The following is a 23,277-nucleotide window of genomic DNA, read 5'->3' on the forward strand; positions in this document are numbered from 1 at the left end:
TCCCTCGCAAGCGGCGCGGTGGCGCGGCTTGAACAGAGGGGGAGGAGGCTCGCTCCGAGACCGTTCATTCCTACCATCCCTTGTAAGCGGCGCGGCTTGAACAGAGGGGGAGGAGGCTCGCTCCGAGACCGTTCATTTCAACCATCCCTTATAAGCGGCGCGGTGGCGCGGCTTGAACAGAGGGGGGGAACAGCGGAGTGATGTCATCATAAAACTGCTCGAGTCGAGCCCGCAGGGTCGACATAGAGAGTTCCTCGCACTCGGGGCAATCGCCCGCGAGGAGTGCGGCGGCGGCGTGGTCACGGCCCAGACAGAGAGCGCAGACACATGGCGGTCTCTGGTGCTGAGCTGCACGTGGCACGAGCCGCAGGTGGAACGAGGCGTTTTGATAAAAACGCTCGTGCTCTTTTATGAAACGTGTGACGCAACGGCGAGAACACGTGCAATGAAAGGATATAATGCTGCCGGATAGCAGAGCAGGCACGGATGGCTGAAGGTGGCGCGATGCTGCCGGCTTCTTCAGGCGCTGTCCTCTGCTTGCTCGTCTGCACGATCACGGCGGCGGGTTCCAGATCCAGCGATGCGAAGGGCTTCGCTGAAGAAAAGAAAATCGAATATGCAGCCCGTGAGCCCTGCTTATATACACGTGGCCCTCATTGGTCGCCACGTCACGCGGGCTCACCGATAGGCTGCTGCAGTTGCCAATGCGCTGGAATAGCCTGCTATGGTCTGCCAGGCTGCCGCACTGCGTTGACAATGTTACAAAATTAAGGATAATTTTGGGTTTTTCAGAAATCTCGAAGAAAGAATACTTTCCCGTAGCGTAAGGAACTTACGCAATACGAGAGAACCTCTCGTAAGAGAACTGTTTATTACATGCGCCAATCTGAGTAACGAATTCTGAATACTTGGATTACTTCCACACTGAATTGCATTTTATACGTGTAGGAATGCGGCCATCAAATCCTGCTTACTAAACATATTTTATAAAATATTTAGCTAACGTCAAACGGGGCCATCGGCTCTTGGGCTAGTAAATCAGCACATAGGAGAATGTAAAGTTGCACGTCAACTAAGCAAGGGAGCACGGGCGGTGGTCGCCAAAATCCTTTTTTTTGTATGTGAAGCTGTTTTACGTGAATATTATGACACGAGTGAAGCACAAAGCTTTATTTACAAAATAAATAATAGGTTCGCAATTAAATGTTACATCACAGCCATGGAAACCTATGGATTCATGCCGAACGAGAGAGGAAGCTTTGTGTGGTGTGTTTTGCTATCCGGTCACACGATTTTCCACGAATTTAACAATAGGCTTACTCCATTTTATTCTACTGGACATGGAATCTCTTATTTATTTTCCCAAATCCTCATTTACGTCTCTCACAGGGGATTAAACGTTTCCTCCTTGTTTGATTTATTTAGGAGTAGGCTATATTCGCATCATTTACTGTGGTAAAGTAGAAAACGGAGTAGGACAGATACATTTTACTTTAAACTTTACTTTATTTAAAGTTTGCGCATGCTATTAGACTTGGTCAAGTTTATGTGTATAGCGTACTTCATAGACGCCGGAGATTTTTAGTTTCGCTTTCTCTCACAGCGCATAATCAAACAAAGCCTAAGTTCTTGACCCTGCGGAAGATAATTTCGTTCTTCACATTTTACTACAAGTAGGCCTATCAGTTTTGAATAATATATTTAACGAATATATATATATAATATAGGCTATATAAAAAATATATATAGGCGTGCGTGCGTGCATAGCCGCCACCCCCAACCACCGCGCCACTGCACAGTTGCAATGCCGTGTTATATTTCGGTCTCCCTTCTCTTTCTTTAATATGAAATGCTGTTTGAATTTCCAAGATAGAAACGCATTCTTGCCCTGGCTCCATCTCTACCTCTAGCTCCCGCTGCTCCTCTTCCGACTTTTCATATTGGGGCGTTCTGAGAAATGCATTGAGTTGGCTTAATTTATTTAGAGAGTAAATAAACTCATGAAACAGAAGTACCGTTAATGTTATCCATTGATTTCAACAATGTAACTGTATTCTAAATATTAACTATTTAAAGGGGTGGTAAAACACATTCTTTTGAAGGCTTGACTGTGTTTGTGGGGTGCACTGTAACATGTGTTCATGCTTCGTTTAAAAAAAAATTGCCTTATTTTTCATATATTTGACCTTTATTCTACACTGCTCTGTCCCTCCTTGTAAAACGGTCTGATGCTTTCCGGGTTGTATGAAGCCAGTCCCTCAAAAATACGCAGTGGGCTCAGATTGGTTAGCTGGCCCAGTGTGTTGTGATTCGCTAACCGCCTAGTGCACGTCGGAAACGTCACGCCCCTTACCGCCCGAATCAGACCCAGAACATTTGAGTGAAGATGATCGAGCAGAACCTGTTCAGTCCTCGAGAGTAAAGACTGCGGATCTATAATGATCGCTACTGAATGGCACTTTAACTTTTGTATTTTTAGAACGATTATAGCCAAATATCTGTCGCAAGAACTAACCCAAAACGAACACTAAGCACTGGCTTTAACTAGTAAGTTAGCCAAATCACACACAGAACCATGTTTAGCATGCCTGTAGATAAACAATACATAAAAGCTCTAATCAAAGAATCATTTACACTAATGCCAGGTTCGCTGTTGAGATTTTAACGTTAGTGTTTGTAACATTAGGTGTTCGTCGGATAACGTTAAGTATGAATGAGCATTTAACAGACTGGTTTGCAGAACAGCGTTGTCATCTGTTTACTTCCTTGCTACAACCTATTACAGGAAAACACATCGATGAAAAATAAATCAGACTTACAGGTTGTGGCCCGTAAACAGCTTCTGTTTGTAAATCCAGCTTTCAGGACAAGCCGTTGTGCATATCCTGTATTGAACTCGCGAAGTTTGTGGAAGTTTGTGTTGTCCTCCGTGAAATGTGCAGCGCGCGCGTCGTGCATCCACGCACCGGCAGTGTTTTTTTTCACGCAGCTGACGTTGTGCAAATCTGGCATTGAAATCGCGAAGACGGTGGATGTTTTCCTCTGTTAGATCTCCTCTGCAGGGAGCCCTGCGCGCGCCTGATTCCCCCGCTGACTCAAACCCACGTGCATATAACATGCTGTGTGTTAAACGCTCTGCAACGCACCCCCGTCCCAAGGAAGGCTGAACAGAGCAAGTACCCCAGACCTGCAATCCGGATGAAAATAACAGCGTTTCCTTGGCATCGCGGCAACAACACTCCAGCCTAACTAACCACAACAGCGCCGCAATACAAAATGGCCTCACCCCCCCCCCTTATTTAATATTCTCGGAGGAGGGGTTTATGTAAATATTGAGCCTGGTGATGTCACCAAACCTGGAGGAATGTGTGTAGTCGCCTACTGGCCGTTTGCTGTAGTTCTTAGAAACTGATTTCTTTAAAAGCAAATATCTCCCTTTGCTTTAAACTTTGAACGTTGTAACTTTGCAGATGTTGTTTATGCTCAAGCAGCAACATTACACGTTAGCTAAAGTTAGAATAGTGAAATCGTGGTTTACCACCCCTTTAAATTGTAACTGTAACGGAATACAGTTACTCATAATATGTATTCTGAATATGTAACGCCGGTAGGCCTACATGTATTCCGTTACTGCCCAACACTGAACACGACCTATTAAAGCACTAAGACATTAGCAGTATAGAATGTAGCAGTATATGAATGTTAGCTATACATAACAGTATAGCTAACATTCACATTTGAATATTTATCGAAAGTCATATCGTCATCGCAATATTAAACAATGTTATCGCACATCGCAGCTTTTCCTCATATCGTGCAGCCCTAGTGGAGATGCTATTAAACAAGCTGTTGGATGTGAAGAATTATGTGTAGGGTGCAAGATGCCATGTATAAAGTATAAGTTTGTTGGGCTTTATCTCTCTGAACATGTGCTAAAGTCTCTTTTAGGAGTGGACATGCTCTGCACATATGCTGCTGACATAACCATTTCCTGACTAACTGGGAGGAGACACTCAGCAGCCTGATGGTGGATGGGCTGGAGCGGGACGAGCTGTGTTAAGGGATTGTCAGCAACCCTGCAAAATCACCAAGAGCTTAAAACTGATTGCAATTTGAAGGAAACTTTTGAGTTCGCCATTATTTAGGTCAGGACTATTCAATTAGCTAACCATCTCCATCCGGCCCGAGGGCACCCCAAACTTCTTCCTCTTTTCCTGGTGGTGCGGCTAAATTTGGCTAGATACGTGGCCGCAGTGGCACGGCTATATGCATTGTGTGTACCATGCGTGCTCCGACTGACCTGAGAAATGGTTTCAGAGCGAATATTTCAGCAGTTATTATGTATTATGTCCCACATTTCTGTCGACTGAACCAGCGATACCAATAATTTGTGAATTAATCATCCTTTTGGCTCGATTCTTTCTTTTCCGTGAATGAACAAAAATTAAAAAACAATATAGATCTCAAAAGCACAACAAAACTACAACAAATTAAACTGAAAAGAGAAAATATAAAAATAAAATCTAGAGCCTGTTAAGGTGCACTCACATTATTTCAGCAAAAGTTTACAGCAAAAAAAGGTCCATTATCAGTAGTGTAGCAATGTATGATGCACAGCTCACACAGCAGCAGCTTTCTGTTAAAGGATTAGTTCACTTTAAAATGAAAATTGACCCACCCCCGTCCAAGATGTCCATGTCTTTCTTTCTTCAGTGGAAAAGAAATTAAGTTTTTTCAGGATTTTTCTCCACACAATGGTAACCAAAATGTTGACGTCCAAATCAATGCAGTTTCAAAGGGCTTGGCTCTGCATGATCCCAGCTGAGGAATAGGGTCTTATCTAGCGAACCCATTGGTCATTTTTCAAAATATAAAATAAAACACAAAGCACACGTGCGAAGACGAATACAAACATCCTTTATTAAATAAAGGTAAAACAAAAATGTCGGACGATTTTGAAGTTGGAGGAGTTTTTTTGGTAAAGGGCGTTTGTATTAATCTTCACACGTTCACTTGGGGCAGTACTTCCACCTATATCTAGCATGACCTTTCCACCATGATTGCTCAATATGTGGTGCGTCGCAGCGCAAGATGAGCAATTTAGGTTAAAAAATATTTTTACATTGTTTTTTTCTTGAAATGACCGATTGTTTGGCTAGATAAGACACTATTCCTCGGCTAGGATCGTGCAGAGCCCTTTGAAACTGCATTGATTTGGACCTTCAACATTTTGGTTGCCATTGAAGTCCATTATGTAAAGGAAAATCCTGGAATGTTTGCCTCAAAAACTTAATTTATTTTCAACTGAAGAAAGAAAGACATGAACATCTTGGATGAGATGGGGGTGAGTAAATTATCAGGAAATTTTCATTTTAAAGTGAACTAATCCTAATCCAAGACAACATATCAAATTTGTGTGACCAGCTTGAGTGAAATCTGAATGGGGAACTTTTTCACCCTCGCCCAGATTCCTATTGAAATGACTAGATTTACTCAATAACACCACACACAAAAAAGCAGAAAAGTATCTGCTGGAACAAACCAGTGCTAGGGCTTTGTACACTTTGTACAAAAAGCAGGCTTGCCAATCACTCCGGCTTCCAGGATACTCACCCCAGATGGGAAGGTCATCTATGTACATTTGGTACCAGTAGTGGTTCTTGATGGCATAGACAAACGCATCTTTTTTAGGTTTGTCTAGTTCAATGTCACAGTATGTCGTCTGCATCACCTCGTCTGAAAAAGACAAATCCACATTGCATTCTATTAAACATGTGACTGAATGACAAATGAATGTACATAATGTAAATTACATTCATAGTGCTATTTAATGCTTGTGCCCTTGATAAGCTTCATTTGAACAAGTTAACATGCTAAGCCGCTTCATTCAATACAGATTGTTTCAAAGCAGCTTTAGAGTGATAACAGGAAAATGATGCATTTCGGCAACTGAACAGGTATCAAGATCATACCTGTGTACTTGATATCCAGACCGCTGAACTCCAATTCAACCCCCTGTAGCGCCTCTCCTAAAGTCTCATGATAATGACTAATAGTTTTCTTCGTGCCCACACAGAATGGTAGGGAGAAGTACTTATAGGTCTCCTGTCGGTTGTGATAAGGGCCCACTGTATTCATCCATAGAACCACCTCCTCTTTATCTGTGTACTGCAGAAGAAAGAGAACAGTCATTAGCTACCTGTTTCAAATATCAGCATCCATTCTTTGTGATGTTAATTCAACTCCAGGATGTCACCTGCGAGCCAGGCTCAGACCAGAATTTTTGCATTCCACCTAAAGACAATTTTCAAATAGCGCAAACTAACATTTTCATTTAGTCAAAACTTCCTAAAGAAAAACAACAGTCTAAATCCACACATCACATACACACACGGTCTCTGTATGTCCAGAATGTGCGTGTGTGACTCAAGCACATACAAATTACTCTATTCATTCAATCAATGCGAGATTAAGTCAGCTGGAAGTTAAAGAGATTTTACAATTGAGACTGAAAAATTATGAAGCTGCCAAACCCTCAAGCAAAACAAGATAATCAAGAAACCATGCATAAACTAAAAAATGCTTCAAAAAGAGAGCCAACGTATTTGTCCAAATATTACACTTCATTTAAAACTTTTCTGTTCAAAGATTACACCTTTGCATCTTGCAAGAGGACAAGCAAGTACATTTTATACAATGCTGTAAAACCACATCACTGAGGAATTCTAGAGTTATAGATTATCGATTGTCCTCCAATTCCTTATACATATATTATCAGTCGAGCTAAATGATTAATCGTTATAAGATTGTGATCTCAAATCATACACCCATGCGATCTTATTCCTAAACGACATCGATTTGGCTACGTCTATTAAACCTTTGACAAGTATGATCACAGTGCTGACCCAGAGAAAGCAGTTATCATGGAACAGCTTCATAAACAGGACAAATATTTATATTAAATCACAGAAGTACTGGGATAAAGGTTAACAACACTGATGATATAAACACTACGGTACTGTGGAGATCTACGGTTATATTAAAATAGAGCAAATCACCTTTTGAAAGTAACTTCGTGCTTCAAATAAGGATTGGTGTCACTAGGTGGTGACAAGTGACTGTTAAAAATGTATGTCATTGAAACATTCATTCAAGAAATTTGTTAAAAAAAAAAAACAAAAAAAAAAACAGATTCATCCAGTAAAGAAACAAGTCACGTATTTATGAGCGAGTTATTGAATCATTCATTCAACCGATTAAATTTTTTTTTTATTCAAATTAGGGATGAAACGGTATGTAAATTTCACATCACGATTATAGTGACCCAAATTATCACGGTTATCAATATCAATATTGTTTTTTTTTTTCAAATGTGATTAAAGTGTTCAAAAAGAACAGATGCACACACTTAAAAAATTTCAACAAGTTTTATATTTGAAAATCAACAAACTAGGGCTGTAATCAACCAAAGAAAATCTTGGTCGACTGAAGTCCTGAAATTTTCGACTAAAAATCGACTAAAATGACGTTAGGAAAAAAAAAGTTAAATGAATAAGCTGCGCACTGTGCGCAGTACTTGGTAGCCTTGTTGTCTGCCTAAATTAATTATAAATAAACATAAAAAACTAGTAGGCTATTTGCAGAATATTAAATCGTTTTTGAGCTGATTATTTTGCACTGAAATGAATCTGAGACACGAGTCTGACAGCATTGCATCACGTGCACCTGCGAAATATCATAGCCTATGACTTCCGAAAATATAGTACTGTGTTGTCAACTAGATATCATCACAAGAACTTTTGAGGAATATGCAACATAATTTAGACAATTGTTTTTGTCATATGTATTATAATAACTGACAGACACGATCATTTCAGCCGCTCTGTGAACACAGGATCAGCTCAGCTTCGCGGCTGAGACACGAATAGACTATTAACTTAAAGCTTTTACTCTTAAACACAAAAGGCACGTCCACTTTAATAAAAAAGGAATATTTATTAAACAAGCCAGATCAAGAGCAGAAAAAACGCTCTCACAATTAAATAAATAATATACAAGAAAACTAGCCTTCTTCAATCTGTCTCTCTTCTCCAGTGGGTTGGGCTAATCCAAAAGTGAAAACAATGGGGGTGTTCTGAAGACAGTCTGTTACCTGTGAAACAGGGGTGCTCTGAAAACACCCCCATTAGCAATTAGTGCTTTCCACCTGATGAAATGAACGCGGCGCGGCAAAACTGATGAAATGAACGCGGCAAAACTGACAGTACAGATCCACTTAGCGTGTTGTTGTGACGCTTCCCCTCATGTGTATGTTGATGGGCGTTCCTCAAGTTTACCGCTATGGGCGTGCGTTTGAGCCAGCGGGGAATGAAAAACAAAGGACCCGAGAGAGACTTCTCTTCTCCAGTGGGTTGGGCTAATCCAAAAGAAGTGAAAACAATGGGGGTGCTCTGAAGGCAGACTGTTACCTGTGAAACAGGGGTGCTCTGAAAACACCCCCATTAGCAGTTAGTGCTTTCCACCTGATGAAATGAACGCGGCGCGGCAAAACTGATTAAATGAACGCAGCAAAACTAATGAAATGAACGCGGCAAAAAATCGACCAATCAGAATTTTGGTCGAGCCAGAACGTATCGACTAATAATCGACTGGGAGATTACAGCCCTACAACAAACAACAAATAAATAAAGTAGCTCTATGAACTTTTTTAAGATATATTCTATTCTGTGGGATTTCCTTCCTTAAAATGGCCGTCGTCAATAGCAACGCATAAAAAATAATAATTGGGTGTAAATATAATCTCTAATATTATCTCTGTAAATATATTCTCAAGTAATATTCTAATCAGTGTTCAGCTATGATGCATTTAAATCTAGCATATTTTGGGTAAGAGCCCAAACAGTATCCTAGTGAAATAATGCATATCCATATTTCCATATGATTTGACAGTTTATTTTACTAAATATCAAAAGGTGTGCATCATACCTGACACCTAGATGAACACTTTACAGTCAGTTTTATGACTGTCATTCTCTTCAAATGCTTTTGAAGTTTGAAATGTGTATAACGTTACCAATGTTGTTTGTAACTTTAGAGACGGTCCCTAAATGCGCCAACTTTATGCCAGTCTATCAGATGCGCTGTGGCTCTGCTGTGTTTGTTTGAAACTATTTTAGCTGCTGAAATAGAACAAAAACAGTCAACCACGGTATGATGAATGAATCTCCTGCGTACATCCCACGTTTATCTCTGCTTTGAGTGCAGATTTCAGTGAGTGAGCGCACACTCTTAACATAGCTCTGGCTAATCTGAACGCCTCTGATTATGAGACATTGCATTCATAAACTCAACAGAAACACGTGTGATTGGTTATAATGCGCAACGCAATTATAACAGATGGCCTTTGAGAAGACTATAACAAGTTCAACCGCCAAAGTGGCCATAGTGTGCAGCCGTTACACCCGCAAATGGCGGTTGTTAAGGTCAAGCCCTGATTATTATCCCTTAAATGTCCCCCTAGTCTTGTCTGAATTTGTTTGTTAGCTTCACGTTATTATTTCCCAGACGTAGTTTTGGTATTGAGGTCAAAGTCCACTTGCGTTTGTAGTTTTAAAGTGTTTCCCCTATTACAGCGACTTTCTTTTGGCATGTTCTGAAGTTCAAGTTTCCCTCAGGACTTGACCACACCTCAGATCTGGTCCTTTTAGAAGTCTGAAAAATCTCCCGGCGCTGTCACTGCCATTTCTTCTCATTCAAAAAACAGCGTTGCGCGCTGCCTGCACCAGACTGATGCTGACTGGACAAGATTTACCGCAAGTTTTCAAATTCGTGATAAATCACACGCGGTTTTAATGATAATTACATTTTTTAAACGATATCACTAACCGTCACTACATTTTATCGTAAAACCGGTAATCGTTTCATCCCTAATTAAAATTAATTGAACGTTTTTAAATAAGACTGCAGCAATTAACATTATGCCATAACCTCTAGTAAATTGTGTTATTTTGTTTAGTTGTCTTTTCAGAATTGTGGAACAATCTCCATTTGAAAAAAAAGTGATTATCAATTTATCCAGAAGTCAGCTCTAACTAACAGATGTTTCCAGTGTCAAAAACTACATAAATACCTTCAAAAACTGTCAAGTTATCTATATACATACACTCAGTCTACATTTAACAAAAAATAATGCACACAATTTTGTTTAGTGACCAATATGATGTACTAACTAGAAGAGTGATGTACTAAAAAAAAGTGTTCCTAAAACGTGCCTGCTCCCTGATACACAGACATTTACAGAATAAAGTATGCAGATCCTATGACTCAGAGCTTTGGAAGAAATGATATTGTTGCCTCAATGATTATTATTAATATCCTGTTGGATCTTTAACAAGTTTTCCAATTCATAATGAAAGACCCTATTCTGAGGCAAATAACAATACTGAAGAGATGATTAGACATAATAAATAGATTGTTAGATTAAATAAATGAAATGGAAACAATCTTAAGGCAGATTGCAGAACGAAGAAATGAATGCTTAAAGGAAGAGTTTACCAAAAATTGTCTTCCATTGCATGGAGAAAAAAAACACATTTCTCAAAATATCTTTTTATGTTCCACAGAAGAAAGTAATTCATACAGATTTGGAATGGGGGGGGGGCGACTATCCCTTAAATTAAGAGGCTAAAGAAACACAGCAACAGGGTGTGAACCAGTAAATCAGGTAGTGTTACAACATCCTATGTGAATCTAAAGAACAAATATAAAGGAGCAATGCAGCAACACTCATGACACTTGATAACGAACATGAGAATAAGAGGAAGATGACAACTGCATGGTTGTAAGTAACCATGAAACCTTAAACACTGTCTCCCAAGTATTCCCACTGGCACTGGTTTGAACAAAAAGAAGCACATTATCCACCAGAAATCCCAGAATCTCTATATACAAAAGAAGGAATATATACGAGAATGTATCCTGTTTTATGAGCTATAATTCATTGTCACAGATGTGTGGTGCTGAATAAGTCCAGTAATATTACTAATTATAAAGCATATATTATAAAGCATTGTTATAATTAGGACTATAATACTGTACACAGAGGAGTGTAACAATGCTATAATAAAAACGTTTTAATTGCTTCATTTTAAGCTGCTATTTATACAAATCTTCACTCCAATTTATTTTTTAGGTTATTCAATATTTCTGAGTTTTGTTGATTACACCGTTATTGGAGAGAATAAGTGAGATGAAATAAAGCAGTCTTCCATTGTACCTACCATTTTACAACAACAGAGTTCATTGGATATAATATATTGTTATTATTTTGCCATTTGCCATATTATGATTTATTTAATGACATATAGTAGGGAACTGTAAAATATAGTCACCAAAATGTCACCGAAAGAAGACTGCCATTCCGTCACGGTAACATTCTTGCAACCAAAGCTGTTTTTTACAGTAACTGTAACAATGTTTTACAGTGAATATCAGTCATATAAAAGCCTAGACGAACCGGATATGTGTGTGTACAGACGGACATATTTATTTTAGCTAACGACGGTTAGCCGACCCTTTAGAGTAACCTCATATATGCACAAAAGAAACGCACACAACACATCTTATGCTTAAATTAACATTTATACTTATTATGCATCATACGAGGAGTCAAAACCGAGGATTTCGGACAAAACCCTGCTGTTTGCACAAAATAATGTAATAGGATATCTGATGCTAAGCTAGCCACGTAGCTTCTGATGTGCTTAGCATTTCTAACATAGACACGGGACAATGAATCATTCACCATATCAAATGTTTTGGATTCATTTCTGTCCTTTGATGTTAGGCACTTTTGCCAGAGCAACCAGCTCAATATCTAACGTCTCTCGAGACTATACACACCGAACACAGAGGGCTTCTCGGCCCGCAGTTTATCTTACCTTATGGTCGTGTTCATCTGCACGAACTGGCAGCAATGAACTAAAAACAGTCGTCAAGACAACCACTTCAATCGTCCACCTGCAGAGCCCCATGATTTTCTAGGGAAAATTCTGCGACTGATTTGAAATGGTATCTTTTTTGGGGGCTATCCCACCTTCCTTCTTCCTGGTTCTATGACAGTAGTTGTCTTGAGATTCTCACATACGAGCTTGTCGTAAAACTGTTCAGCGAGTGATCAGTGCATCCACCGTTGATTGGTGGGAACAGGTCACATGGGTAACTTGGACCTATCGTTGGAGAGAGCGATGAATCATCGTTGAGGAAGAAAACCCTCTGCTTTGCCACCCATGGCCACGTCATCTGAGCGCAAACAGAAGCGGTGGAAAGGCAGAGGCTGCCTAGCAGGATGTAAAGCCACACTGATGAAATGTTCATTGAAAGGAAATTCAAATAATGTAGTAAAAGCTTACCCCTAATAATAAGTAAACTTGATGTAAGTTTAAAATGAAGCGTTGTCTATTCATTTAAAGACCCTTGTTATTCGTCACCCAAGCTGCCAAAATATCACTTTTTTAAAAACTTTAGGTAACAAGAATACAAACAGTTTCCCCAAAACTTTTTGACCTAAAATATTTCGTTTAATTTAAAAACAAATTGCATATTCACGGTTCTCTTATGTTAGATGGTCACATGACATAAGGTAAATAAATAAATATTTTATTAAGTGTTTTATTTCGATTGTTTTTATTTTAAAATTATTCATTTATTTTAATTTTATATTTTTATTATTGAATTTATTAGCTATTCATCAACTCACCAACCTTCTGTTCCCTTCCCTCATAAACCCCCATGGGTTGTCAAACTCATGTTTCGGAAAACTATTGTTTTAGCAAGTAGCAAAGCATGTTTGCTAATACCTAATTACAAAAACATTTGTCTTGCAAAGCAGGCTAGGTTATTGAGACTCTTTGAGAACTCAACTAGCTTCACTTGATAAATAGGCTAGTTGATTTCCCTAGCCTTTTATAACTCCAACACAGCATTTAAAGAGCACATTAAATCAGAATGACACTTTTGTGCCTTGTCAATCAAATACTCTCTAGAATGATAATGGGTGTGTCTCAATCAGCTCCTTAGTTGCAGGGAGTCGGCCATTTTAAGGCCTGTCTCAATGGCAGAAACCTTCCAGTGCACTGAAATGTTCGCTCCCTAAAAAGTCCCACAATGCACGGCAAAACCCAGGGTGCATCGATGCTCACTATGCTCCCTTAACGGAAGTTCTGAAGCGCGAAACTCAAATCAACAGTGAGCCAACTCACTACACATAATAACCGAAAACGACACGCGATATGTGTTTTTAAAAACAGAAATCATTATTTTAGTATATTTCAGCATAAACATACATCGTTAGACAATGAACACAATCTAGCTAACATTTAATTGATTTGCGGCTGAAATGTTGCACGCACATGTAACAAGCAAAGTATTTATTATAATGTAGGCCTACTTTAAATAACATTACAAGTAATGTCAGAAAGATATCAGCTGTTGTTCATAAATACCAGTAATGATGTTGTACAATGATGATGTTTTTCACATTGCCATAAATAGAGTCATCAGTGTCCCAATGTGAGCCAGTGTCTTTTACTGTCCTTACAGTGCCCGGAACTCGTGTAGCTACAGGATATACTGATTCACAAACTCGGGAGCTAGGGGACTGATCGAGACACACCCAATGTCCCACCTAGTACCGGTCTGCAGCTGACTAGCAAGCAGCAAATCATGATTATCACAGATATGTTGGACACTTTCTAGATCCCCTGAAGTCGGCCTATAAGCACACATTGGCATAGACAATACGCTGATGTTCTCCACAACCTATATTCCACCCAGGGGCGTTGGACAGGGGGTAATAGTGGAACTCATTAACCCCTCAGGGAGGTAGGGGCCAACAAAGATATGTTGATAATCCATAATATTATCATGACAACATTACATAGTAATAATAACATGCTATCATAGGAACAAATATGTATGTAAAATATGTAAAAATGATACTGTACAAATGTGACAATACCAGTCTTTCTGTACTGTTTTTCTTTTTTTAACCAAGCACTGACCTAATTAGATAGATACCCGCTGATGCAGTATTAGCTGCATTCAAGCTGTCCTGTGCATATTTGTGTTTGCGCTGTCAAGAGATAATTTAGTGGATTCACTTTAGTGGTTGTCACTCCTGAATCTGTACAATGTGTGTTAGCAGCATGCAACTTTTGTATTAGCAACACAACTTTTATTGAAATAGTGAATGGGATAAAGCTTGCAAAGTGTGCTCCCTTTTTAATCACAGAAGCTGTCAATCACTTAATTTTCAGTTCTGAACTCTTGCCAAAACTCCTGTTATAATCAAAGAACCACAATGAATCTCTTATTTACATTGTGTCACTTACATTGGTTATATTGAAAGGATTTGTGAGCGTTCAGATATCAGTGAGCTTGCCCTGAAAAAAAAAACTGACGTTTTGAGCAGAGGAGATATTTACTAACTTAAACAGCTCTGATTGGCCACTGCATTCACGCACTCAACTGACTTATCTTTGATTGGCTACAATGTTCGAGGCTTGGTGTGGTTTGGTGAGGGGCCCACTCCTTGGGCCCAACATTTGGTGCTACACAACTGATTTCACCTGGACAAAGCAATGACTGTGATTGGTTAAGGCACAGATAAACTTAACAAATTTCCACTGAGGTCAACGATCCTGTACAAATGCGCATGCGCACACACAGATACAGCTTCTTCAAGGTTGGAGTTGGCTGAGCTCTAGCTCTGACCAGGAAACTTTCCCAAAACATACTGATTAGATATACTTTCTCTCAGTCATGCTCTAGTCTAGTGATTGAAGATGAAAAGTCAAATGAATGCTTTGGCTTAAAAAAAGTCAATCAAATCATTTAACATCTAGATGGATAAATATTGATTAATAAATCGATAATAAATTACTCAAAGGATATAGGCTACATTGAAGCAACAGTGGATTTCAAATCCAACCCTTCAAATCAAATCAAATTAGTCTAAAACAAGAATTCTCTATATGTGACATTACATTTGAAGGTATTTTGTTTAAACGATCATGTTTCTTAATAGTTTTTGTTATCAGTTATGCACATTTGGGTTTTATGTTCATCTTCTGTTGTTTAATGAATGTTTATTGCATTATTAAAGTGTAGTTACATGATGGAAAAGCTTCATGTGGCTTACTCTTTAATCACTTGCATTATTATTGTGGTTGTCAGTATATGTTAAAGATACCAAACAGATTTTAGTAGCATGGTGGAATTTACTGGTTTAAATTTAAATGTTCTTGAAATTATGGTTTTATACTGTAAAATTAACAGGCTCTTTACATTTTACTGTATTTTTTACAGAATTAGTCTGGCAACCACAGCAGCAAAAATTAATTTTTTTAGTGTAGGAAACCACCTCCATCTGTCATATTTTCTTTCTTTTAGACTGGCCATCCCAAACGTCTCCCCATGGGAGAACAATTGACTGCATTGTACATTTTACTGTAGTAGATTTTAATTGTATTATTGTTTATTTATATTTTAAAGTTGTAAGAAGTCATATTTATCTTTTGCAGTTTTGCCAAGATGTAAACTCTTAATGTATAGCAATATTAACATTATATATGTGCTTCAAAGAATTAGATGTTGATGTAGCTACAGTATTCAAGGTAAATATTTATTGAACTTTTCTATGAATATTGTTGTTGTTTATTAATAAAAAATGTTTGCTTTGCATTTGGTTTTAGTTTTTCATTTGTCAAAAAAATAAAATGTAAATAGATCAATTTTATTTAATAGTAAATAAAGAGGGGGGGGGGGGGGGGGTGGAGAGGGAGAGGGAGAGGGAGGGGTAGGGAGGTTACATTGGGAAATGGTGCCTTGAAGCACCCAAGGTGGTTCCTAAAGGAAGGGTTCCTCAGGAATCCTGGGTGGTTCCTCAGAGAACCGCCTCTTTTGAAAGGGTGCCTACAGGATCTACAGACGGTTCCGCCGGTGTGGCAAAGTGAAGAACCCCAAAAGGTTCCTCCAGGCACCTTTTATTTTTACAGTGCATGGAGATCGGCTTTGATGGCCAATAAGGGCCCCAGTGTTCCTCAAATGATTAAACTGCTGGACTGGCAGGACAGCACAGACAGCTACATCATGGTCATGAAGTGGCCCTTGCTTTACATGTACTTGTTGAGCTTCATGGAGCTCCATGGAGGAAGCCTTGAAGAGAGGACAGCACGACATGCATGCTACTAACATTTGCTGCAAGCGCTGTCTTCAATTGGGTCATCAAATCAAAGAACCTGCTGGTAAACCAGGACACCATGGAGGTCAAATTGATTGACTTCAGGTGCAGTGCGTTCACATTCAAATAAGCCTTCAAAGACTTCATTGGTATGTGTTGTGAATTGCTTTATTAATTAGCATACAGTAATGCATCCTCAACTTGCTGTGGAAATGTATTAAACATCAGACAACTTTCCTTCAGCCACAAAAAAAGTCTGTCCTCCAGAGTCCAAATTCAACGGCAGGTACCACAGCGGCGACAATGTGGACACAAGGTATCCCCCTATTCAAAATTAATTGAATGTTGAATAATGAAATATAAAGAAAAATAAAAAACTGCATAGTCTTCACAATATAAATTAAATGTGCATTTAATTATTTAAAATAAATTAAATAACCTACAACTAAAGCTAAACTGTGATTTTCTCTTTTTATCTTGCTGTTTGATCAACAGACAGCCGCAGGTTGCTATAGGCTGCTACCACTTTAAGAACTAATGCATTGCATTGGCACACATTTGATTTCTTTATCCATTGTTTACGTCAATATAGCAACTTGTCAAAACGGTTTATTCAGTCAAAACGGTTCACTGCACTTAATAACTCTTTTTAACATCAAGCAGGTCCTGAGCTGTATTTTCTGATTAACAACAAGACAATAAATTCAACCTAATGGGGGTAGTTTTGTAAACTATACTTCAGACATTACAATGTTTTTAATAAAGAAGTGCATACTGTTTACAACCATTATATCATTCCATTTACAGTTACAACACAGGAAACAGCAATTTAGCTGGCTCTTTCTTGGTGTAAATCCTTCTCCTCCTGTCTCATGCCTCAAGCGATTGCACAAACTCCCTGTAATAATAAACATAGGCATTCATTTTGCTGCCATTATCTAATATTTTTCTGTCATTTAGTGATGCATGTGCAACATTATATAGCAACAATGCATAGCTTACTTATCAAAAGTTACTTTTTTATAGAAAAGTATTTCTCCAGAGCTGTCTTTACTTGTAACATGGCACCGTGTACCGTGTACGAGTACAGTGTATCTCTAATGAAAATTCTTTGAAATCTTAAACTTTTTAATATTTAGATAAAACATGACATCACCTTATGATATTTGGCAAACCAGGGTCTTTATAGAGCCCATTATGAAGATATCCAAGCGATCCATCAAATGGTACCAGCTTGACCCGTTCATCTGAGTTCTGGGCCTTTTTTGCGATTCTGTAATTCTGAGCCAGAATAAATGTGATTTAAAGCAAAGATGTATTTCCAAAATATTTTCATTAGGTAAATTAAATTTCATACACACAAACTCAAACCTCTTGAGCCAATGCAAAGGGCACTAAATGGTCGTCTTCAGCGTGGAGAATCATAATGGGAGTTCTAATTTTCTGCAAACTATCAAAAAAAAAAAAGAATGAAAAGAAAAGAAAAATGAGATGAAAATTTACAATATATGTTCCTATTTAACATAACTGTCACATGTGCTCTGTTTCTGTCCTAGGACTTTTAAGTTGAAGTTTTTCCTGTGCTTTATTTTGTAGTTCTTTGTAGTTTTTCATGTTTCATGATTTGAGTTTCACTTCAGGTGTGTCTTATTAGTCTTGTCAGCTGTGTCTCGTTTCCATGATCTGTTTGCCTGTGTATTTAAACCCTGTGTTCAGTCTTGTTCTTTGTCAGTTCTTATCATTGCGTTATGTTTGTTGTTCTGTCCCTGAGCCTTGTCCCTATGATTTTGTACTTGTGAAGTTTTGAGTTTATTTAAATAAAGTACTACTGCACTTGGATCCTGCTTCCTCATCTGCTGCAACCAATCGTGACAATAACACTGGCATACTATTCCAATCACATTTCTACTCATATTGTTAATATTAATTACTTTAATATTAACAGTCACATACTTTTTATTAGTTGGAAAGACCACAATGTTGTTTTTCAGTGGATTGAAAAGGAAGAACTGAATGTACGGGAACTTCCAATAAAACTGGAGAAAAGAAAAAAAGATGTACTGATTAATGACCCATATTATCTTGTGTGGTTTGTCCATGTACAGTATTAATGAACTTCAAATATAAATAAAAATTTACTCTGTAAGAAAATCCCAATTACAATGTTTTGAATGTCTCAAAATTATCAATAAAATACCTTATCAAACTATCTAAAACGAAAATATCTTAAACTTATTTGTAACGACCAATTGTTTAGATCATAAACATTACTTACCCAGGAAAAAGCGTGATCAAACATTTGATTAGGTGCCACTTCCCCGGTTAGAAATGCACCCTCAAGTATTATTCCATCAAACTGTTTTCCTGTCAAGAAATGTGCAGTTTTTTAATCAAGAAAAATGTATATACAGAATAAAGAAAAACACACCATTCCCCCTCTTACTGTCAAGAAATGTGAAATATTAAAATATGTTAAGTGTGTAAAGTATGTTCCCCGTGTCTTGTTTGTGCCATTTTTTGTAGTCCCTTTTTTTTCATGTTAATTAGTTCCCAAATTTTTCCCATTTCCCATATTAGCTTGATACCCCTTTTGTATATAGGCCTTGTGTCTCCCTAGTCCGTTAATGTTTGCTGTGGATGAATGTAGATGGATTGTGTCTCTACTCCCCATGTTCCCTGGTTTTCCTGTTCTTGCCTTTTTTGTGTTTTTTTGCCCATTTGGCGGCATCCGCCATGGCCATGGATGCTGTCTCAGATCTCTCGATGCTCTGTCATGGCCATTGAGGCTGCTTATGAACTCTCTGTGCTCTCTGTTATGGTCAAAGAGGCCAACTCTCTGGGCTCCCTGTCTCTGTTCCACCATGGCCTCCTGACTCTCTGTGGTCCTCAGCTCCACCGTGGTGTTCTTCAGCTCCACCTGCTCCACCGTGATCTTTGGCTCTGCCCTGGTGGTCTCCTGCTCTGCCTTGATGGCCTTCACCTCCGCCCTGGCTCCCCGCTCTCTCTGCTCCACCCTGGCTTGCCGCCCTCTCTGCTTCACCCTGGCTCCCTAAACTGCCGGTTTCACATTGGTTACCAGGCCCACCTCCACCTCATGGTTCTGGCCGTCCATCTTTCCCCGGCGGCTTGGGCTTTGTTATGTTCCCCATGTCTTGTTTAGACTTGTTACTTCCTGTTTCGTTGTCATGTTTGTAATCCCTTGTGATTACAAACATGAAAGAAACCCAGAGGTATTTCTTGTTAGCTTGTTACCCCTTTTGTATATAATGTATAGTCCTTGTGTTTCCCTTGTTCTTTGATCAGTCGATGTTTGCTGTGGATATATGTCGACGGATTGCGTCTCTGTTCCCTGGTTTTCCTGTTCTTGCCTTGTTTGTGTTTTTTCAATAAACACCTTGCATTTAGATCTGCATTTCTGCCTCATATTACATGAAGCTTACTATCTTATATGATGACAAGTGAAAAGAAAAAGCAAGACAACAACACTGAAGAGACACTGAAAGCATAAAAAAGCAGTCAAATTCTTACCTTCCTCTAGTAATTTCACTGCAGTGTTAGTCGTTACACTATTGTAAAAGAAACATACTGCTGTTATACTGTGTATATGTGGAAAAAAATATATACATATGATATATATATAATTTACAGTCATATTATATTGATTGTCTTCATTGTCATATTATATTTATTGTCTTCATTTACATTTGTAGTAACATGGCAAAAGTCAATAAAAAAGCAGATTCTACACACCCACTACCAAGCGAGTGCCCCCACACACACACCAGGCTGTTGCCACTGCGTGCTTTAACCCAGTGGTACAAGAATAAGGCATCAGTACTCAGACCGGCCTCTGTAGGTTCCCCAGTGGAGTCCCCAAAACCTGACAGAGTAATACATTTGAGTAACAGTAAGCAATAGAAAAATCATATAGGCTATTGAAGTTTGAAATTAGTTCCAATGATTGTGGGCTACAGTGAAGTGACGACATATTAACCCACCTCTGTAGTCCAAAGCCAAGACATGATATCCAACAGCACTCAAGACCTGTATGGTCAAGACAATTCATTCATTATCACTATTCAAGTTCTTAGTCTTTATTCATAATGAAATAAGTGAGTTTGCTCACATTTGCAATTCCAATACGATGGGGTGCAGATCTGTTTATTGAGGGTACATCAAGACAAAAGCAAATTATTGACATGTATTTTCCATATAATGAAAAATTTATTTATTTGACCCACTTTATATTAGGTGACCTTAACTACTATGTACTAACATTATAATTAATAATTTTATACAATGCGCTTATTGTGTACAAATTGTTGTACTTACATTAAAAAAATTACCTGCATGTAAAATTACATCAGTAATTAATTTCTGTAGTTTATAATTTACATTTATAATTACACTGTTGACACTTTCCTTACACCTAGCCCTACCCTTTAACTGACCCATACCACCACACCTGTCCCTAACTTTACCCGTATCCCACCTCAATATCAGCAAAAGTGTTTTGCAATACAACACAATAAGTACACTGTACTTATTTTTTTATGTAATTACATAGTAGTTAAGGCCACCTAATATAAAGTGGGAACGCCAAAATCAATATTTGGTAATTGTATTTAAGGCAAGCAAGTTGATAATATTGTGGTAGTGTTTACACACATATCATTTTTACGTTAGGTTTTATTGGACTGTGATATTTTGTTTAATTAGTGAGATGGCAAAGGGATTGAATGTGGACGTTCAGTGATATGCTGCAGTTGCCCATCCCAGTTTTTTTACTAAGGTAAAGTGCAAAGCAGTGTAAAGTTCAATGTATACGCATGTGTTAAAAATTATATGAAGGCTTACTGATTAATGCCAAGATATTATGCAGTCATTGCAGTGTCTGGTTAGCATATCACTAATGGAATCTTTAGTGATTAAAAGTCTTAGAATAAATATTGGTCTCTTTTATTTTAAGTTGATTAAAAGATTTCCTGCCTGTTACCCCCATTGCCATGGAGGTAGATGAAAATTGGCGATCCATCCCCCAGAGCGTTCTCATACCACTCTAGATTCTGCCCCTGCGCCTCCTTCCATCTATGTTCAGGTACAGTATACCTACAAATTAGTTATGTATAATGCAAGAACAAAGAAAAAGAATATATTGACAACCTCCATAATTGTTATTTTTGTTTTATAGTTTTTGTGTATATATGTGACATGTAGGTGTCTTAAAACTAACCACACGCCCACTCTCACCCCCTCTTCGGGTTTAAGGTAGATATTTATAGTGTGATTGAGACCTATATCTGAAGGTCGGCTGAGGTCTACATAGTCTGGAGAAATACAAAAAAAAAAAAAAAAACATTATTCCATAAACTACTACATTATATAGACGACAACTCATCAATATTTGGGTGGGAAAATAGCATACCAGAGAAGAGATGCATAAGAATTGGAATTGTTGCAGAAAGCACACACACTGAAAGAAGTCCCATTTTGGTCCAAGTCCACATCCACTGAGATCTTAAGAAAAGAACATGCACAGAATCTGGGTGTAAAAAGGTCTGACATTTTTGACCCAATGGGCTGTATTCAAGATTTGGTGAAGACACATTTATTGTTAAACCAATGCAATGCATTTTAGTCTTTATCAAGTTGTATTTTTTATTAGAACATTGCAGATTTAAAGTAATCTCCATAGTGTCACATTTTAAAGATTAACAACCATCTGCATAATCAGCACTTAATGATAGGCTAGTGTTAGACATTTCCTGATATTGTTGCCGTTAGTTTTATGCAGTTGTTATGCATTCAAAAACAGGTCTACACTGAATTACTTTCGAAAAAAATCAATACAACAAATCTGACTTGCCTTGGACGCTCATTTAAAATCTTGGGTTTCTGTAATCTTCCTGCAGACCTTCTTTCAGATTTATCGATTCTTCGCTTCATTTTGAAGAGCAGGGAACACTCCCAACGTTTACTTTGCCGCTTTGGCAATAACTGACACTGACAAACAAACCCTGCAACTCACGGAAGTGGACGGGTGTAAAGAACAAAGAGCATGGACTGGGCTTATGTGCACACATTTATTTACAGTTTTTCCTTTTCACTCAGAAGACAAGCTGCGTCATTTTGGTGTGACATATGACACAGATCTCGATATCCTTGATCAGTTATGAAAACCGTTAAATAACCATTACACATTTAAAAGTTGAATAGTATATTTAATTAAATTGCTTATTTAGAAATAGAGAATGTTTACGACCTTGACGTTTACCAGATTTTTGTTTGAAAACATGAAGATGAACCTTTATTATATATTTTAAGAGTTTGAGAACCCTAACGTTACATCACTTCCTGCTGCTGACGTCCCTAAGGAAACAAAGCAGCAGCAGCATCATTCACGTCGTTAAATGGGTGATAGTTTTATGTCTATCAGAGGAACATTGTAAGTTTTAACAGTTCTGTTAGCGACTTCTGTAGGTTAACATCTCTGGTTTAATGGTTGGTAATTTAGAGAACCAACAGCTAAGACAAATCACACGTACGTGCTCGCGCGCTAAATTCAAAATGACTTTCTGATTCTAACATTCACCACAACAACATTAAACATGCTTTTGCACTTCGCTGAGTACTTTGCAAATTATATTTGCCGCGACACCTGACGTTTTATAAGAAACACGTTATGTTTGCACTTACATATGAACGTCCATTCTGTATAGAAATATTGATGAGATAACATTATTGAGTTGAGAACATATCCACGTCCAAGTTTTAAAAGAGCTATTATTTTTTATTTTCAACATACATCCTTTATTTGTTATTGCCATTTAGTTTATTTTCATTTGTTGTCGTTACCCTCACAAAGATGCTTCGAAGAACAAGAACAGCAAAGGCGTATAAAGAGCCAACGACGGATGATGATTCTGATGACATGTAAGGTCCTTTCTTCTCTCTCCAAATGAGCTTCCAGTAAGACTGAGATGTAAAAATAAAAATGTCTTATTCTCCCTGAATGCTGGATGAAGTAGAAATAATTT

The 23,277-nt window shown here is 38.2% G+C and overlaps 3 protein-coding genes across 4 annotated transcripts in view; 1 reads left to right on the plus strand and 2 right to left on the minus strand.

The window, feature by feature from the left end:
• tm9sf3 (transmembrane 9 superfamily member 3) overlaps positions 1-12,177 on the minus strand; it is a 25,446-nt gene extending 13,269 nt beyond the window's left edge. Inside the window, exons 1-3 of the mRNA XM_079843558.1 lie at positions 11,940-12,177; positions 5,973-6,168; positions 5,614-5,736 (exon numbers count right to left, since the gene is read on the minus strand). Of these exons, the coding sequence (XP_079699684.1) occupies positions 5,614-5,736; positions 5,973-6,168; positions 11,940-12,032 (412 nt within the window). The 5' untranslated portion in view covers positions 12,033-12,177. The remainder of the gene's footprint in view (positions 1-5,613; positions 5,737-5,972; positions 6,169-11,939) is intronic.
• Positions 12,178-16,390: 4,213 nt separating this feature from the next.
• LOC307142265 (lysophosphatidylserine lipase ABHD12-like) lies at positions 16,391-22,580 on the minus strand. Of its 2 annotated transcripts, none has more exons than XM_079842964.1 (14): positions 22,503-22,580; positions 22,107-22,257; positions 21,666-21,757; positions 21,474-21,567; positions 21,230-21,349; positions 20,367-20,397; positions 20,239-20,284; positions 19,991-20,120; positions 19,769-19,806; positions 18,516-18,604; positions 18,194-18,276; positions 17,612-17,690; positions 17,397-17,521; positions 16,391-17,138 (listed from the first exon to the last, which is right to left on the minus strand). In XM_079842964.1, the coding sequence occupies exons 2-14, from the start codon at positions 22,184-22,186 to the stop codon at positions 17,111-17,113; spliced, it is 1,035 nt and encodes a 344-aa protein (XP_079699090.1). In that variant the 5' UTR covers positions 22,187-22,257; positions 22,503-22,580; the 3' UTR covers positions 16,391-17,110. The 2 variants fall into 2 exon arrangements, with proteins under 2 accessions (XP_079699090.1, XP_079699091.1); XM_079842965.1 differs by having other exon boundaries at positions 22,515-22,569.
• Positions 22,581-22,584: 4 nt separating this feature from the next.
• srbd1 (S1 RNA binding domain 1) overlaps positions 22,585-23,277 on the plus strand; it is a 68,483-nt gene continuing 67,790 nt past the window's right edge. The window contains exons 1-2 of the mRNA XM_079842963.1: positions 22,585-22,685; positions 23,106-23,173. Coding sequence (XP_079699089.1) covers positions 23,106-23,173 — 68 coding nt within the window. The 5' untranslated portion in view covers positions 22,585-22,685. The remainder of the gene's footprint in view (positions 22,686-23,105; positions 23,174-23,277) is intronic.

The sequence above is a fragment of the Gobio gobio genome, assembly GCF_949357685.1.
Source record: "Gobio gobio genome assembly, chromosome: 18".
NCBI lineage: Eukaryota > Metazoa > Chordata > Actinopteri > Cypriniformes > Gobionidae > Gobio > Gobio gobio.